Source organism: Eptatretus burgeri, chromosome 10, assembly GCF_056783735.1.
Source record: "Eptatretus burgeri isolate ZD-2024b chromosome 10, Ebu_testis_v1, whole genome shotgun sequence".
Lineage (NCBI taxonomy): Eukaryota > Metazoa > Chordata > Myxini > Myxiniformes > Myxinidae > Eptatretus > Eptatretus burgeri.
Genome location: NC_140970.1, coordinates 60,788,669 through 60,808,766, shown reverse-complemented (window position 1 = coordinate 60,808,766; position 20,098 = coordinate 60,788,669). Strand labels below are relative to the sequence as shown.

The window sequence follows — 20,098 nt, the reverse complement described above, 5'->3', positions numbered from 1 at the left end:
TATCCTGCCGTGATGTGGAGATTCATCGCTTTGTCACAACTGAAAACATTTTTTTATCATTGTAATCATATTGTTACGGTTGTGGAAATTCGCATTACACCATAAAGAGTCCTCAGGTGAGATATATCGATAAGTCCATGTGTAGTTAGCCCAAACCTGTTGTATAGAGGGAATTTATGTGATCATCCGGGCTGCGACGCTTTGAGTTAGCCATTTTTCTGTTCTATCTTTTATTTCAAACAAACAGCATCTCAACAACCACACCATCCCCACCACAGCGCCACCTCCACGACCTACGCTACCACATCTTCGCCACTCGCCATTCAATAAGCACCGTGCGGTCACGATCTCTGCGGAAGAACAACCACCAACGATGCTCGTGGGCTTTTCCCGCCATTTTTCCCCGTGCTTGGTGTGAAGGAAGGGGGGAGGGCAGCTCGCTGCCGATTGGTGGATGAACAGCGTGAGGCGGTCGGGGTGAGGGAACGCCCCTTTTCGGGAACCTTCTCGAAGGAGGGTGGAGCCGAAAACAGGGCGGGGCGAAGGGCAGAGCCAGCCCCTACAAAAGGGACGAACGAGTTGGTCTTCAGTTTGTCGAGTTGGTTCGGGGGTTTTTTGGTTGGTTGCTCGGTTGGTTCGGAGTTGTGTGGAGTTCGAAGTGAGCCTTCTGATTCAGTTCACGAGCTCGTGGTTCCTGCCCTGTTCGGCGATCCTCGCGCGGGCCCTGGGACCCCGTGCATGAGCGCAGGAAGTCGCGCCGAACGAGCCCCGTCCGTTCCCCCAAGAGCCCCGTCCGAGCTGTCGGGCGGACGATGCGAGCTACGCATGGGAGAAGGACTCGACGCACCCTGGGAAGTCGCGACTTCCTTTTGTTTTGCGGTTTTGTGTAAATGTCTGTGGGTGGCACCAGTCCGTAAAGTAGAACTGTGTAAGTGTTGCCGTGTGTAAGTCTTATTCGGTATTAATTCTGCGTCGTTCTTGCTTTTATTTCTTTTGCACGAAAACTGTATGGCTGTATATACGTGCTTGCTTTGTGTCTGTGTGGGTAATTAAAGTGCATTGTGTGAACTGTTTTCCCGTTTCGCTTCATCTTTTCCTTTTATTGAACCTCCATCTTGCATCACGTAAGGGGTTCGTAGTGGGTTTAAAACGCCCGGTAATTAATCGGAACCGTCAAGGCCGACGATAACTCCGCTCGGTTATCCCTGTAATACGGAAGGAACCGCTTAAGCGTTTCGTGTCCGGAGTCGGCCTGTGGCGTGGTACGATTGCCCGGTCGACCACTCACGCAGGTACTTAGGTAGGTCGAATTTGGCGAGCAACCCTATCCTGCGTGGGTGGGCAATTGGCATGATCGTAGTGAGGTTAAACCCCCACCCGTGACTGGCTCCGGGCGATAGTTCCCGGAGGGTCATGACTGAATTGTCCGTTCCGGTGGGCGAGGCAGCCGCCATTCGAGTTACTTAGCCGATCGCACGCCGGCGGGTGCAAATTCTCAACAATATAATCCATTTTGCCTTCCTTACTCTGGAAATGTCCCCACAGAGAACCATGCTGTGGTATCGCCATCGAAGCATGAAGTTTGCTCACCAAGTGGCTTTACCACTCGTTGAAGAAACCTTTAAAAACAAAATGTTTCATTTTTTTACGTGTATCGAATGATCCATCTCTGCCAAAGTGACAGGTCGTATAATGAAATTGCATTGCACAAAATATAATTGCACATTTTCAGCGATGGAGCACCGCCTGACGCACCGCCCGAGGCACTGCACTGCCAAACGCAGGCGAGTGTGCCCTGAACTTTGTTCAAGTCGATCAGTATATTCAGTGGCAGTGCAAATATTATAGAATCCACGAAGTGGCTTAAACACCCAAGCAAGCACTTCAACAAAATAGTTGATAAGGAACGGCTGGCTTGGCAAGCGATTCCCAATCGCACCTGGAGACACCCGGAATGTCAGGCAATCTTGGAATTGGACAAATGAACACTTCTACCAGTTGAAACTACTGCTGAAGTATATAAAGAAGTTTAAATTTTGAAATTTGGCTGAGATTAAGAGTTCTAGAGGTTATGGCTTGTGCAGAAATGCAATAAAAGCCACGAACACTGGCATCTCCAGGCGTTTATAAGCATTGCAATATGTCCATCAATTTGTAGGTATGATAATTCATCAGGCATTCGATGATACGAGTGAATAAAGTGGGGGAAAAAAAACAAGTTTATCATTACGAAATCGTTGTGGCCTGTTCCAAGTCAAGGCATTGTTGACAGGCCAAAAAAAAAATCCAAATTAAGACCCCAATGAGGTACAACAGGCTGACCAAAAATGAGCCTTGATAAAGGATAATTAAATAAAGCCATTAATCCAGGCCCGTCGCTAGGGGGGGCATTTGGGTGCAATGCCCCCCCATGGCGCATCTGGTGCCCCCCCCCCCACTTGTCCGCCACCCATTTATGCCCTGTTGTACTCTGTGAACAACTTAGTGTTTAAGGACGAGCGCCCACTGTGAACTTGCTGTTTAAGAGTTCACCTGTGTGAACTAAAACCCTTATTCCAGATGTTCAACGTGGTGAATAATGAAGCCTTCTTGGATAAACTGTTCTTTAATAATATCCTTCTTTGAATAACAGTCAAGAGATAAGTGTGCGCTTCCCAGCACATCTCCAAAAGCAATTGGCAAGACAATACAGTCCAAGACCACAAGATAAAAGATAATAACGCAAACACCAACGGCAGCAGCCAAGACCTCGTGTCGCATGTCGATGCTGTGGGTGGTTATATATATATATATATATATATATATATATATATATATATATATATATATATATATATATATATATATATATATATATATATATATATATATATATATATATCGTGGATCATTTAGTTTTAAGGAATAGCCAATCAGCATATTCGATATGGAGACCCTATTGAGCAGGTTACCTGATTGGTTGTAAGTTAGGTATAAATGTAATATAGTCATAATATGATAATATGATAAAGGAAAAGACATAAATTTACATTATTAAAGATGAAGTGCACGTGCACCACGTGACCTTCACAACCCGTCAACCCTCCATCTTACAAAAGTAATTTATAATAAAAATTTAAAATATATGTGTTTGCAATCGTGCTTACATTTGAAATTATGCAGATAAAACCTGTTTTTGATGCATGGATCATTTAATAAATAAAACCGTCAAATGTCGCGAGTCGCGAGATTAGTGACACGAGTCACGAGGGAGGAATCGCAGAGCACGAGCTCGCAGCAGGAGAAAAGGACGTGGATGATGGATATATACGAAAATGGCTCAGAAAAGGAAAAAATGCAAGCGACGAAAATGAAGAAGATGATGAAAGACATGTTGTGGGAGGAGTTGGAGGAGGAGGAGGAAAAGACTATCATGTCGATGAAATACCGACAGAAGCTGGCCAACCTGGCCAAGCCAGCAACGTCAGCCCTGCGGCTGGAGCCCCAGTGCAGACAGCCGAGTTTCCACGCTCGGCGGCGGCCTCAGGATCGGGTGTGACCGTCAAGCCACTTCCCGATGATCTTGGAAGTGAGAGACCGAATCAAGTTGTTCTACAGCGGTACCCTGGCCATCTGTTGCAGAACAAGAGTCGCTCGTTTGTGTCCTCGTGGTACCAGACTAATGAATGGCTGGAATACAGTGTGCAGACAGATGCAGCATTCTGCTATCCATGTAGGAAGTTTAACACCGCACGTGGCCCAGTGGACTCTACTTTCACAGTGTGAGGCTACCGGAATTGGAAACATGCCGTTGAGAAAGGCAGGGGGTTTCACAAACACTCAACTTCAAAGGAACATTTAACTTGTGTTTTGAGATGGAAGGAGAATGAGAGGCGCATCGATTGTGGTAAGGAGATTTCCACACTCCTCAATGCTGACCAGCTAAATAGAAACCGGTACTATGTGTCTGCTCTTATAGATGTTGTGGGATTTCTCACCGAAAATGAGATACCTTTTAGAGGGAGCCTTGATAATTTTGAGGATATGTCAGATGGCACAGTGGGCTCTTCCTCTCGCTTTTAAAGTACACACTCAAAAAAGACACCGAGCTCGCCGAAATAAGAGAAAGCTGTCACTGATTTCCTCGAGGTTTGTTGTTGCCTGTACAAATTCTTCAGAAAGCCCACTGTTGCTGCACAGTATAAAGGTGAGCGGTTCAAACGACTTTTTGATCAAAGTTGGACGGGACATTTAGCCACCGTGTCTGTGATCATAGGATCTTTTAAGGATATCACATCCTTACATCTGTCAGGTCAGGTTCGATCTGTGACCTGCTACAGGTACCATGTAAACCTGTACTAACCTGTTCCATGGTCGGGTTGTCGGCGACTAAACCGTCTCCCCCACCAGGTTTTCTGGTGAGGAGGGTGTTTGGATATGGACACCCAGCAGGATTAAAAACAAAACCTGTCAAAGGGCGGAGGAGCTCCTTGTGAGCCAACGGCCATCCATATCTAGTGCCCAACTGTGTCTGCGGACGTCCTCCTGCAGTTGGGTCACTTCTTATTAGGAGGTTGGTGGCAGGATTTGCACTCCGGCCACCGTAAAACCCTTCATTCCGCAAAACGCAAAAAAATCTGAAAACTCAATCCGTGGGAGTACCTCCTGTGCAGCTTCCCTTCGCAGGGCAGCTCACCGGATGACTGGATTGGGGCAAAGCCTTCGGGACCCCCAATCTTTGATAGGAGGGAAACCACGGGGTAACATCCCTGGGTCAGATTGCGGGAGAGTGTGTCGGAGTGGTGCTGAGGTGTCGTCCACCAGACGGCGGTCTCCTTGGGTTAACCTGAGGCGGTCCCTTCGGGTGGGTGCCTGGAATGTCCTATCCCTAAGAGAGGATGATCACCTGTCTCTGTTATCATCTGAGCTCAAGCGTTTGGACATCGGGATTGCAGCTCTCTCTGAGGTTCGGAGACCGGATTGCGGCGAGATAATGGTGGGTGGTTACACCTACTATTGGTCTGGTCGCTCTGATGGTTACCATACCCAAGGAGTTGCTGTAGCTGTGTCCAATAAGCTGACCCCAATGATAATTGAGGTAACACCGGTCAACGAGCGTATTATGAGATTAAGGATTCGTCACTCCTTAGGTGTCATTTCCCTGGTCTCTGTTTATGCTCCGACTGAGGCGAGTGATCTCACCGTGAAGGATGCATTCTACGCCACACTCGAGTCTGTGGTTGATCAGTGCCCCAGACGAGATACACTTCTAGTGTTGGGGGATTTCAATGCATCGACTGGAACTGATAGGGACGGTTATGAGGTGTGTGTTGGTCCCCATGGGTCAGGAACTATGAACCAGAATGGCACTAAGTTCCTTGACTTTGCAAGAAGTCATGGACTTAGGGTGGCTGGTTCATGGTTTCAGCGCCCACAAGCTCATCGCTGGACTTGGTATTCCAACGCTGGCGGTGTGGCAAAGGAGATTGACCATGTCCTCATTGATGGTCGTTGGAGGATGATCCAGAACTGCAGGGTCTACCAGAGTGCTCAGTTCCTCAATACTGACCACAGGCTTGTTGTAGCAACTCTAAAGCTGCACCTTAAATCCTGGAGAATGGTACCATCCCAGCCGAGGCTGGATGTTGCCAAGCTCAGGGATGAGAGAGTAGCTGAGGAGTTTGCGAACAGGCTGACTGGACACTTGGGGGGTCTGGGTGCTTTGGCGGGTCCTGAAGAGTTGTGGAGCACCTTCAAGACCACCGTCCTTGATGTTGCCGGTGGATGCCTTGGAGCTCACCACAGGGCAAAGAAGAATTTTGTCTCTCAAGGGACACTGGATACCATTGATCAGAGTCGCAGGGCCAGGCTGAATGGCAGAGCTGAGCTGTTCAGGGAGCTGAGGCGTAAAACTGGACGTGCACTGAGGGTGGACAAGGAGGCCTATGTGCGAGAAATCTGTGAGGGGGTCAAGCATCACCTGTGGTGAAATGATTCTCGTTTTGCTTACAGGGGAATTCGTTCATTGCGTTCATCCAAGCCCATCCCTCGGAGCACTACAGTTCGAGCAGAGAGTGGTAGGCTCTTGACAGAGGAGTCTGAAGTGAAGGCCCGCTGGGCCGGTTACTTTGAGCGGTTGTACCAGGCTGATCCCCCAACTGTCGAGTTGGACGTCAAGGGTGTTACAATCCCTGTTGCTGACCCTCGAATCAACTGTGGTCCACCTACGCTTGTGGAAACACGGGCTGCGGTGAACCAGTTGAAACAGGGCAAAGCTCCAGGGATCTGTGGCATCCATGCCGAACTTCTCAAGGCTGGTGGAAATGCTGCACTCGTGTCGTTGCATGCAGTTTTGTGCTCTGCCTGGAACACAGGCATCATCCCAACTGACTGGAAGAGGGGCCTTGTTGTCCCTCTCTGGAAAGGGAAGGGTGATCGCCAAGACTGCAACAACTACCGAGGGGTGACGCTGCTCTCAGTGCCGGGCAAGGTCTTTGCTCGGATAATTCTCGATAGGGTTCGCCACCATCTGCTTGAGCACCAGCGGCCAGAGCAGTCAGGCTTTACACCAAAGAGGTCAACGATTGACCGTATCCTTGCACTTCGTGTCCTCACCAAACGCAGGTGAGAGTTTCGGCAGGGGCTGCTTGCAGCCTATGTTGATCTCTGTAAAGCGTTCGATTCAGTGAATCGGGATGTCCTCTGGAGGATTCTTGGTCTTCGTGGGGTGCCACCAAAACTGATCGATCTGATGTCTGAACTCTACTCTGGTACTGAGAGTGCTGTGAAGTGTGGTGGTACCATCTCTGACTTATTTCCAGTTGTTACTGGAGTTCGTCAGGGATGTGTACTTGCCCCCACACTTTTCAGCACTTGTATGGACTGGATTCTAGGGAGGATGTCGGAGAGATCAAGTTGCGGTGCGTCATTTGGGAATGTCAAGATCTCGGACCTTGACTTTGCAGATGATGCAGTCATCTTTGCGGAGACTTTAGACATCCTCTTGGGGGCCCTTGAGGTGCTGAATGAGGAGTCGGAGCCGTTGGGATTACGGGTTTCTTGGGTCAAAACAAAGATCCAGGCTTTCAGTGACATCTTGGATGCTGCTGTCCTGTCTGTGTCTGTTTGTGGTGAGGATGTTGTGGTCGTGGAGAGATTCACTTACCTTGGCAGTGATATTCATGTCTCTGCTGGCTGCGAGTCAGAGGTCAATAGACGTCTGGGTCGGGCCTGGGGAGTCATGGATTCACTGGATCATGAGGTGTGGCGCTGCCGGTACCTGTGCGGGAGGACGAAAATCCGAGTCTTCAGGTCCTTGGTACTTCCAGTCTTGCTCTATGGGTGCGAGACTTGGACTCTGACCAAGGATCTGAGACGGAGACTTAATTCCTTTGGTACCAGGTCTCTTCGGAGAATCCTTGGCTATCGCTGGTCGGATTTTGTGTCCAACGAGCGGTTGCTGAGAGAGACTCGGATGAGATTTGTTACCTGCATAGTCCGTGAGCGTCAGTTGCGGCTGTATGGACATGTGGCTCGTTTTCCTGACTCTGATCCTGCTCACCAGATTCTCTCAGCGAGGGAGTCTCATGAGTGGAGGAGGCCAGTGGGTCGACCACGTGCCTCATGGTTGCAACAGGTTGACCATCATCTCAAGGAGATGGGGATGGGCCTGGCATCTGCCTGGGGGATGGCCAGACGGAGGCCCCTGGAGTTCTGGCGGAAAGTGGACGCAGCGACGTGCTGTTCTGGCACATGCTCCCATACCTGACCTGACCTGACATCCTTACTGTCGGAGATTGATGCAGAGCGTGCCTACGGTGCAGAGATGAGGATGGAGGCTGTTGGGCTTTTGCAGGAAGTCTCTGGGCCTGCCTTCATGTTCATTGCTGTCTTTGTACAAAAACTGCTGATGTTGTTAGATGGCTCTAACAGACTCTTGCAGGCAGAGGACATGGAGTTGCTAACGGGGTTGGAACTGGTGGCGAGTGCGACAGAGTGCGTGAAGAAACTCTGCTCTGAGGATGAGTTCACTGATCTGTGGAACAAGGCCAACAATGCTTGCACTTCTACACCTGCACCACCAAAACGGAGACGCACAATGCATAAGAACTTGGAACAGTTTGTAGTTTTGGAGACTACAGGACAAAACAACGACAATGACAAGACGGAACTGCAGAGGGTTTTTTACAGCGCAATTGACACTGTGCTTGGAGAGATCGCTCAGCGCTTCAGTGAGCGCAACACACAACTCGCCCGTTCACTCGCTGCCTTGAATCCTGAAAATGGCACGTTTTTGGATCCCCACTTGCTCCAGCACATAATGACATTAACAAAGTCAACCATCAGTGAAACAGAGTGTGTGGTTGCAAAGCAGTTTATTCGCTCACAGACAGAAAAGCAGCCAAACGAGAGATGGACAACACAAAAACTCCTCTCAACATACCACAAAACGTTGGAAGCCATGCCAAGTGTAGTGACTGCTATGAGACTTGGTCTAACATTTGGTGTGTCCACTGCCATGTGTGAAAACTCATTCTCAACATTGAGGAATGTCTTCACTGACCACCGACGGTCCATGCGCCATGCACGCAAGGTTCAACTGGTACGGCTGGCCTTCGAGAGAGACCTCAAACGTAAATGCCTGAATGAATGGAAGGAGAAGATCCTCAGAAGATTCCACACCGAGACACGTCGCCTGCAGCTCTTCTGACAGTGAGTACAGTGGTATAAAAACTATACGAGGAGTTCAGATTGTGTGTGTGATTGCTGGTGATGCGTGTGTGGTTCTGGTTGCAGTGTGGTTGTGATCAGCACCCGCCGTGGTCGGCTGCTTTGTACTTCTCGTGTTTAAGTTAAATGTTGTGTTTGGTGCTTTGCATATCCCATATCTCGTGCTTTGTGCAGAACCTTACCTCTGTGTAATTGACTGCTTTAAATGAGGACCTTGTGGTATCTTCAGGCTGGTCGTATTTGCTGTTGATAGTTTAATGTGGTGATCTCAGGTCATAGCCGAGTGTATCTTATTTCAAAGTGCACTGATTCTGGTGCCAACCTCCCCCATTTAGTCATTGTATCTCTGGTATATTAATTTTCTAATGCCAATTCTTCACAACACCTTGTATAAGTGCACCTGAATTGGTGCCAATTGTCTAATCATTGAATATTTGCATTGTGAATGTGCCAGTTTGTTGCGGCTCTCCTGCATTCGAATAATTATTTTATGCCAAAAACATCGGAACATATTAAATCGAGCTGAGATCAATTTGGTTCGTATGCGACGGCAACCTCAGTATAGATGTGTCAATGCTGCATGAATACAATAGTATACCGGGTTATCAAAAAATTAAATATAATAATTGTGCCCCCCCCCAACCAGTTCATATGCCCCCCTTAATACTGAGCCCTGGCTACGGACCTGCATTAATCATTTTCAAAAGGTTTGTCTGTATTCACCTAAACACCCAATTTTGATTCATGCACTACCTTGGAGTTCCCTTATCCATCCATTGGGACCATGCTCTGTACAGAGCGTCGGTGCTGCTGAAGCAGTCTCCTGGGTTATTTGGCACAATCCTGGATAGGTCGCCCCTCCGACACAGAATACTTGAATGGCTGACTTATCCCAGCAAGCTGGTAATCATTTTGCCAACCTCGGAAGGATGACAAGCCGAGTCAACCCCACCTGGTATTAATTGAATGGCCGAGTGGGATTTGAACTCAGGACCCTGGGATCCCAAGCCCATCACCCTAACCATTAAGCCAACACTAGGCATGGAGTTCCCTTAGTGTGCATGAAAAATTTCAGGCCATACGGTTTCATGGTTTTGGAGTTATGGCATACAAATGCTTGGTGTCCTGTTGTTATTGTTATTTTTATTATTATTATTCTTTCTGCCGAATTTTTGTCCCAGCTGTAGCATCGGCACCCGTGGCTCCGATTAAGTTGAAACTTCACTGGAATGTCGAGGCGAATGGGAACTGATGCATATTGTTTCCGTGTTTTGATTTTGCAATCACCATGGCAACCATCTTGGATTTAATTGAAAACTTAAAAAAATTTCTTCCCCGAAACCGCAAATGCTATCAGTTCGATTCTTGTCATTTAATGGTCGACTTCCCATGCTTCAAAAGAAATTGCATAAGATGATGTCATCAGTCACTTGGTTTGGCTGCCATGTTGGATTAAAGGTTAACCTCTTAAAATCTCTTTCTTCAATAGTGTTCAATCGATTGATAATGAAACTTGGCACATATCATCGAGTACGTCTGGGGAATATATATATATATATATATATATATATATATATATATATATATATATATATATATATATATATATATATATATATATATATATATATATATATATATATATATGCGCTGTTAACGATGACCTCATATGTCATGTGGTTGGAAAATGCCTCATCTTGGACAAGGGATGCTTGGGCCCCTGCATCACTGCTTGCTGTTTTTATTATTATTATTATTATTATTATTATTAGTAGTAGTAATAATATTATTATTGTTATCATCACTATGCCCTGATTGTATGTCAAAATTTTGAACGAAACCATCAAAAAGTTTGTTCCTCTCCCTCTCTACCCCACCTTCTTTCCTTCACTCTTGCAATTCAACGACTTGAATATGTTACAGAATGAATAGTTGATGTCATTAGCTGAAGCTGAACATAGCTTTCTGTGCTGAGTACACAAAGGGTCAAAACCAAGGAGAGATGGGAGGCCACAGGAATGTCGAGCCAAAACACACAATGGTTGTGCTGTCTGTAGCTTGGGTTTCGAGCTGGTCAGAGCACAATGCCATTGGGCCCATGTCTCTCCCTGGAACTGGGGTGTTGATCACGAATTGAGTTCATAGTTAGTAATGCTGTAGAGTGTAGAACAACAATGATATAAATGTGACATTGTATAACATTTATATAATAGCAGAGATGAGTACATTCTACTGTCTCTGATGCAGATTAATCAACATTTTGCATCCGGGTTGTGTGTGGAAGATCAACAGAGGAGCGTCGCCCATTGCCGGCCTGGTGAGTGAAGAGCGAATTTCTCTCGGAGTGTTCGCATTGGCATTATGTGATGCGAATGTTGTTATGCTAACAATAGTGCCTGTGTGAATGTATGGAGAAAGTAATTAATGAACGTTGCATCAATTTATCTTTTAAACTCTTATGTCTGGCATCGTTATAGCATTAGTTCAGGTCTTTAAGGCAGCTGTGCACCACCATCTCAGATCATCGCCCATCCAAAACTATAATCTGGTCTACCCCCATCAAATTTGTTTGGGTTAGGTTCTTTTCTGACAGTTTGCTCCACCTTGTCCACCCCATGCATTCTCCTCTTCTCCTCATTCTTCCCCTACACCTATTATTTGGCAAAGTTTTCCTCTATTTTGTCCTTTAATCCTGCTGTTGGTCTATCTCTATCTCTCTATCTCTCTATCTCTCTCTCTCTCCCCTGTTCCTTTTGTTCTGTTGTGTCCTGATCTGTCTAGTGTTCAGGCTCTTCCCCTCTGTGTACTAAAAAAGTTTATATTCGCATATATACTACAAGAGGTGTGTGTGTGTGTGTGTGTGTGTGTGTGTGTGTGTTTGTTTGTGTGTGTGTGTGTGTGTGTGTGTGTGTGTGTGTGTGTGTGTGTTTGTTTGTGTGTGGTTGTTATCTCCATAATTCGAGTTTCAGAAGGTGGAATGGAGTCCTCCCAGGACTTGAAGTATCCACATCCGTTTCGGTGAAGAATCATGATTCTTGAATGAAGTTGTGAAGTTTTCTTGTTCTTCGAGTTTTGTTCTGTGTATCACCATTTTTCTCAGAGATGGCCAAACGGATCTTCGTCAAACTTTCAGAGGTTCATCAGTGAGTGCCCAGAAAAGTTTTAGGCAAATTTGTTTTTGAAAAATCGGAACTTAAAAAAACAAAACAAATGTAATTACTGTCTCGTGCCTTAGCCTTTGTAGCTATGTGAAAGCAAATATTCAATGGTCCCTGACCCCATTCCTTCATGGGTTTAGGGAAGTGTTTTCGGCCCCCATAACAAAATGGGAAAAAAAAATTGATTTCTTCAAAATGTCAACAAGATTGGAACAGCACCAGGCAACACTGGGTACCCCTGCCAGTACGAAATATGAACCAGTGAGTTCCACTTGTACAGTGGAAATGGTACGGGTTACACTGTTGCAGTGAGATTGTGGTTTCACAGCAGGACGTGTTGTGGCTGAGGCAAATGAATGCAAATGATGTTTCTCGTCAAGTGAAGTGCACCGTTGAACTTCAACTACCAGGCCCGTTGTCTCTCGTCTCCTGGCCACAGCATAGTCGACCGCCCAGGAATGCATTGTGTTAGAGCCGCTGTCCTTGTCTCATTGTAGGGACCATGCTATACTGCATGTCCTTGTTTGTACTTGGAGTCAAAAATGGTTTATTCGTTTTTCTTATTTTATTTTTTTTATTCCAAAGAGGATAACATGTACGTATAGGCGTGGTAAGCCACATGCCGTCCACCCTTGTGTTTCTCCTCGTTTCCATCCAAGATGTCTTGAATGATCTTTCCAACAAATTGATTCCCTTGCGTTTCCCTCGCCCTCATTTATATTAAAAAAACCCTTCATCATGTCAATTCCACCTTGTGCTTTCACTCCCACGTGTTTGTGTTGGTGTTAAATTTTCATCCCAACTGTGCTGAGCTTTGTGCGGTATGCTCTCACATTGTAATGGGTTTTGTTACTTCTATCACGACACTCAACACCCACTAGCATCATGCTTGTGACTCGTTGCTGGTGAGTACATGGCTTTTGTTTTGTGCCTGATATGAGCATGCATGCCAAAAGGCATCGACCTCTGCTGTCTCATTTGCTTTCTCTTGCAAGATGCAAAGCAGGTGCTGCCTGCATATATTGCTTCACATGTAAGGTTTTGGTTTGGCACCTGTTGGAGCACACAAGGATGTTCAAGGAAACTCAAACAAAAGAATCAATGCCCGTGTTATGTATGCATTCTATTTCTACTCTCTCTCTCTCTCGCTCTCTATCTATCCCTTATCTTTGACTTGATATTTCATAGAACATTCTACTTGACATAAATGTTCTCTTTCAGTAAATTTCTTCTTCTTTTGTAGGCAGCATAAAGCTGCGGGGGCTGAGCATCATTGGCCGAGGACACGGCTGTGCCGCTGATGCAATGCCCTCTGCTTGTTAGGGCAGGAATTTGTAACGTGTTCATGGTGCCAGTGATAGCTTGTCTACTCTTCAGAACGGACACTGTGGGATATTTAACGTCCACCAATTAATACTGGCGGACAGGACGCCCATTTAACGTCCATCCGAGGGATGGCACGCACATTGATGAATCGCCCAGTCTGTGAAACACTGGGATGGCGGTTTATAGCTTGGTCAGGATTTGAACCCATGCTAGACAGCTTATAGGCGAGTGTACATACCTCTAACTCATCCTGCCAGCCCTGTTAATTTATTGTCAAGTTCTAAATGTCAATGATACCATCCACAAGGATATTTTGAAAGAAAAGACATTGCAAAAAGATGCCTGTGAATACACCATGACTTTGTGGAGCTCTTTTTCATCATCTGGCTCACTGGTTTTCTCCTTATTGGGATCCTTCTAGGTGAGAGGAGGTACAGAAAATGATCAGAAATCTATTTATTTTGTCATAACTTTTAATGCCATAAATGTTGAATGTATTGAGAAGCTTCAATGTTTTAAAAGATTGATGTCCACAACCAGGAAGTAATCTCGGTTCCACAAAATTGCAAGTTGTGATCCCCTTTTCCAACAGCTCGGTATCTCAGCAGTTCTGTGCTGGCCTCTGAGCTCCCTTGATTGGGGTTCAATTACTGGCTGATTCTGATCAAACATCAATGGCCCCCTGGTGGAGCATTTTATGCATTGTGAGATATCTTCAGCCATCTTTTCAGTTCAGTAATTCATTTGTTTTTTGTATACAAAGTCGAGGCCCATGGAAGAGCTAGTTTGCCGAGCAGAACAGAACAAAACAGGTAGAACACCATGGAAAGCAGGAAACACAAGGACAACATGGTAGTGGGATGCAACAGAGCATCACTTGGAGGAAGAATGAAAGAGCAAGGGAAAGTGGAGGGGGTCAGGGGATGTCGGATGAACAAGGTGGATACAAACTAAAGTAGAGGAAGGAAAAACCAGGGATGTAAGAGCAATCAAACAAAAATGGAAAGGTGGGTGTGGGAAGAGGGGAGAAACACAATAACCTGGGAAGGAAACGTGTGCTTAGAGTGAAGGGGCTCCAGGAGGAGGAGATGGGGGAGATCATGAATATGAATGGGAGATGACCTGAGGAGGTGAAAAGCCATCCTGAAGCCTTGGAGAAAAATGAAATTCAACAGACTGAGGAAGTTGGTTCCACAGGCAAGATAAGAGGAACAAATAAGTGGTGATGAGCAGTCAGTGTGGATTATGGGAGTTTCACCAGAAGTTGGGTACTGGCAGAACACATGTGTGCTGGAGAAACCTGAGGGGGGGGGAGTGAAAGACAAACCACTGAAAGGGTAGAAGTATGCAAGACCAGAAAGGAGGTGGTGAAGATGGAGAAGCCACCGATCTGTCTGCAGGAGCAACAGACCCAGACGTACAGCTTCATCGCAGGATATTCCATTGATTTTGAGGATCATGATCTGCACAGAATAAAGACCTAAATACAGTGAGGCAGGAGTGCCAGTCCAAAGGGGAGAGCAGTACTCTATCTACAGTAGTTGTGGATGAAACCCTTGTTGGGTGTTAAGATTATCCGATTTGCAAAGGAAAGACTGCATGACGGAGGATGCCCAGTCTGCGACTCAATTTGGAGGCCAACTTAGTAGTGTGAAGATCTAAACTTAGGAGTGTGATCCAACTTGCCTAAAAAAGATCATGGCTGATGGTGAAGGCCAAAAGCTTGAGTGACTGAACTACTTCAAAAGGATTGTTAAGAGAGTAGATGGAAGGGTTTTGCAAGGTGGTCCTTTCAGAAAGAGATATTGAGAGATAGAGAGATTTGTCAGGATTGAAAGACTTATTCAAGTGTTGGACTCATAATGAAGATCCCATAGTTTCCTTAGCAAGCAAATGCTTCTATATTTCCTTTGAGTTGAACCCAGAGTTTCCTGGCTCATTTACAGATTTTCCTGGCATAATTCCCACGATATTTCATGAATGGTGAGATTAGATAATCCTTTTCATAGAGCTGGTTATGTGTTGGTAGTTTGTTGCAACAGTTGCCTCTGTCTCTGCGATCCTTTTTTGTTTTCTAATGATGGCTCATGAACTAGAACGGCACTCGGTAGAGCACATACCTCCGCCACACTGAACAGTTTACCTTTTGTATCTCACTGATAGGCCTGATCTGCATCTGGACCTCAACCAAAATCTAATCAGTGTGTTCTTGTCACACACCCAACCTATCCACCCAGTTTTGTCATAATCCGTCCATAACTGTTTGATATATACAGTGTTGTAATATACAGTATATCGTTTTTGGCCCTATCTCAATGGTGAAGAATCACTTTAAAATTCTCATATCCAGATCCGGATCTTCACCAAAATCTGACAAATTCATCCTTGTCACACACCCAACCTGTCCACCAAGGTACTGCCGAATCCATTCATAACCTTTTGAGATAGTCGGCTCACAGACAAACAGGGGTGAATACATATAACCTCCGTCCACCAAGGAATCACTGTATGGCAGATGATGGTGGATGCAGACCTATTATTAAACCACTGGTTTCATGAACATCTTGAGTGGCGGAAGTAATGAGGGTATTTCATGAAAGAATATTGGGTTAAAACAAAAATACAGGACAGTACTTGTACTTATTTGATCCTGGGGTCATAACTTCAAGTGGCATGTTCTTAGACTGTAAGACCAGCAAACTACGAGAAAATTGGATTTTGATTTGGACCACAGTACAGTGAAGCTCAGATTTTGTCAGACCTTTTGTGAGACGTCAAAAAGAGAGGGTGGGGGGGGGACCACTCAAAAAGAGGTGACATTTGGAAGTCACACGTCCTGTAAAATGTGATCTCAACATGAATGGAGATGGAAATGAAAAAGAAATGTGCAATGAAGGAGAAAGGGAAAAACCAAGTAAATGGTGGTGATCAAAACAAAACATCTTCACAGGACATTGTTATGAAACCTTCCCAAGAATACAATCTGTATTTGTCACCTGGATTTGTGAAGGCCGACATCAACAACCGGACTTAGCTGTTTGAGGGTTAGCAAGCATAGGCTTCCTTCCTCGAGGCGTCAAGGGTTCCTCAAGACCAAATGGTCGATACAAAGGTTGAGAAGTAACAAAACCACCAATGTTTGCCTTAACCTGGTACAGTAAGTACTCAGCTTGTACTTAGTTTTCCAGATTATTCGTTCATGTTAATCCTCTTTCTTTTTTTTCTTTTTTTTTTGGCTTAGAGGATCTTCATTCGAGTGATAATACCTCATTACAAAAGCAAAGCCGCACAACCATTTGCATGCACTCTTGTCACCATGAAAGCAAGGGTATAATCACAGGTAACAGGTGCAGAACATTACTGGAATTAAATTGCTCTTTGTCTGCCTTGGGTTGCACCTTCTGACTCTTATTAATTTTTCATGAGTCGTCTTTTCTTTTCTTTTTTTTCTTTGTTTCTTCCTCCATGCTACGGTGTTTCACAAGTTCACCATTAGAGCGATGAAGTATATTCAGATGTGACGGCAGTTTGCAGCTGTTTTAATTCCGAGCCCTGAGTGTGGACACATTGCTGGGAGTCCTTTAGCTCGGTGTCACGTTCCGGGTGGTTTAATAATAGGTCTGCATAGTGCGGGGGTTCGGGCACGTGCTTCGCACTCTCTTACCGAGTCGATCGGACACTGTGGAACCAAAGAGACGTGGTCCAAGTGCACCATAGGTTTTGGTCCTTCGTTCAGCTCTTATTGACCACTCGTGAAGTATTCCGTAAGTCCTTCTGATTTACTTCACTAAGTCATGGTGCTGTTCTACAAATCCAAAGATCAAGGGAGTTTGGGAATATTTTTTTTTCATGTCTGACTTGTGTAGTTGGTGTTTGGGTGATCTGTATTGCATGTAATATGCGATGTAACATCTGCAGTATTTCAACTGTTGCTTTTTGGACTGGTTTTAAGAAAAGAATGTTGTGAATTTGATAGCGTGCACATGTTTGCGATTCCAACTGTGATGCAGTGTAAATTCCGTGTGTAATCGTTGGAGCGTCCGTTCTGAATCTGGGAGGTCGGCGGTTCGTACCCTGGTCGGGTCATACCAAAGACTATAAAAATTGTACACACTGCTTCCTTGTTTGACGCTCAGAATTAAAAAGGATAGAGCAAGGCCAATCCCAATCAGTTGGCAATCATAGTGCAGGCATTGATGTGCCTAATGGCATCCGCCTGTGTCGAAGTTCCTTGAAAGGAAACTTGTTAAAAGAAGAGTTGCAACATTGGCATAGTTTCATAAATATATGCTATTTATTTATTTATTTATTTTTCTCTTTTTGGGGGGAGGGCAGGGGCCACAAGATTTCAGGTTCAGCAAGGATTGACGATGGAAAATGTTAAATTCTATATTGCTTGTGCAAGGTTTCTCTGGACTGGTAGGATAGTTTAGGCTTTAGAGGTATCTGCACTCGCCTTGAGCTGTGTAAACCTGGGCTCGTATCACAGTCCAGCTATAAACTGTCAATGGGGGGTTTTTTTTCTTCATATACATGGTCTAGGCTCGTGTAGTGAAAGAGCGAGGACACAGAACAGAACAGGACACAACATGACAAAGGGAACAGCAGGAGAAAGTGGAAACACCAAGAGCATGGCAAAGGGAGAAGGTAGACAGAGACAAACAAACAAGGGATGCAGGTAACGATGAGGGGTAGGGGAGAACACAAGGGGTGGACAAGATGGATACAAAAGCAAAATTTTGGGAGGGGTGGGAGTGGTTTAATGGGTGGAGAAAAGATCATGGCTTTGGATGGAGGATAACCTGAGATGGTGGTGAACAGCTGTCTTGAAGACCTGGAGGGAAAAATGAGATTGAAGAGAGTGTGGAAGATGGTTCCACAGGTGGGGGGAAAAAAAGAGGAATAAATGAGTGGACATGAGCAGTGGTTCTGGATTTAGGCATTTTCACAAGGAGGAAGTTGGTGGTGGACCACGTCCAGCTTGCAGATACTTGGGGAGGGGACAGAACACTGAGAGGGCAGAGGATGCAAGACCAGAAATGAGACAGAAGAAGTCAGAGAGACCACCAACCTGTTGGCGATGGTTAAGTGATAGCCCATAGACTCAGGTTCATTGCAAGAGTTTTCAATGATCTTGAAAATCTTGATTTCCATGGCATCAAGCTGAGAAAGATGTGAGGCAGGTCAACGAGCCCAAAGGGGAGAGAAGTACTCCACCAAGCTGTGGATGAAAACTTTGTATGTTGATAGGAGCTCATTGTGCCAAGGAAGGACTTTGTATGACAGAGGATGCCCAGTTGGCGTCTGGCTTTGGAGGCCAACTTTGAAATGTGGCTTGCCCAAGAAAGATCATGACTGCGAGTGAAACCCAAGAGTTTGAGTAACTGAACCTCTTTGAGAGGGTTGTTGAGAAAGTGTATGGGAGGGTTTGCGGAATGGTCCTTTCCGATCGAGAGAGTGAGTGAGTGAATGTGTGGGATTTCTCAGGAATGAAAGATATCTTCCAAGTGTTTGACCAGTTTGTGATATTGTCAAGGTCTGAGGAGAGGGAAGAGGCTGCTGCCTGTCTGTCAGAAGGATGCGGGATGTCACAGGTGAGAGTGGAGTCGTCAGCAATGAGATAAAGAGGATTTTCCAGAGAGTCAGTGAGATAAATGATGATGATTAGGAATAATATTGGGCTTGGAACACTGCCTTGGGGAACTCCAGCCTTGACAGGGAGAGGAGAAGAAAAGGTTCGTTGAGAGCCACCTGTTGGCCACGAGAGTGGAGGAAGTCAGTGATCCAAGAATGGGGTTGGCCTTGGATTCCATTTCTCAGACAGTTGGGAGAGCAAGGCTGGATGCCAGACTGTATCGAAAGCTTGATATATGTCCATAGAGACGGCCTTGATCTCATGTCTGACATTGAGCGCCTCTATCCATCGTTGGGAGAGTGGAAGCAGCATGTTCAAGGAAGAGTGATCTGGTCTGAATCCGAATTGATGAGATGAGGCTGTTGGAGAAAAGTAATTATTTTATGTAATCTGCGATGATGGATTCCATGACCTTGCTGATAATTGGAAGTGAGCCAATGGGTCTGTAGTTAAGGGGACCCATTTTGCACCTTTTTTGTGTAATGCTGTGATGTTGGCTGATTTCCATGGAAGATGACCTCTGATAAATGACAGGGTGTAAAGGGCAGAGAGGGGAAGTGCAAGAGATGCGGAGCAGATTTTTAGGACAGGTGAGCTAATGCCGTCCGGTCCAGTTGCAGAGTCAAAATCAGAGTCAAGGGTTGCCAGAAACTTTTCCACATAATTCAGGAGCAAGGCATGGCGATTCATCAATTGTTTGCCATCCCTCAGATGGACATTAATTAAGGTGGGTGTCCCGTCTGCCAGCATTCGATCCCACGGTGTCCCTCAGAAAGAGTAAGGTGAGTCATCACTGGTACCCTGAACAAATTTCAAATTCCTAGTTCCTTAAGTCGAACAATAGGTCTGGCCGGCTTGTTCGTGAAAGTCTCGAGTCAGAAACGTGATTCAACTGATGCCTCAGGAAGGTGGGAATAATTGGAGTAGTTAAATATGTCGTCATAGTTGTAGTATTCGTACTCACAGTAGTACACTTAATAGTAATAGTTATTGCACAATGTTTCTTTGTGCAGCACCTATCAGGGAAGAACCAAAAACCTCTCCCCTCCACCTCCCAAAAGAAAAACTCGATCGTTTGTGGATAACTTGAATCAAAATGTTTGATTTGCCGATAACTGCTTTAAGTGTCGAAATGGCTTTTTGATTACAATCTTTCTTGGTCCAAGTGCAGAGTGTTTTCAAACATTTCTCATCAGGTAAAGGTGATACAAACACAAAGATTACCTTATTGTCACAAACAATCTATTTTCCTGTTTGTCAGTCTGCCCAT

General features: G+C 45.4%; 1 protein-coding gene across 3 annotated transcripts in view; it reads left to right on the top strand.

Moving 5' to 3' along the window:
* Positions 1 to 20,098, top strand: part of LOC147018681 (LIM domain only protein 7-like) — a 158,282-nt gene that overhangs the window by 23,991 nt on the left and 114,193 nt on the right. For all 3 annotated transcript variants that reach the window (XM_085898602.1, XM_085898604.1, XM_085898603.1), the window contains exon 3: positions 10,957 to 11,026. In XM_085898602.1, the coding sequence (XP_085754728.1) occupies positions 10,957 to 11,026 (70 nt within the window). The remainder of the gene's footprint in view (positions 1 to 10,956; positions 11,027 to 20,098) is intronic.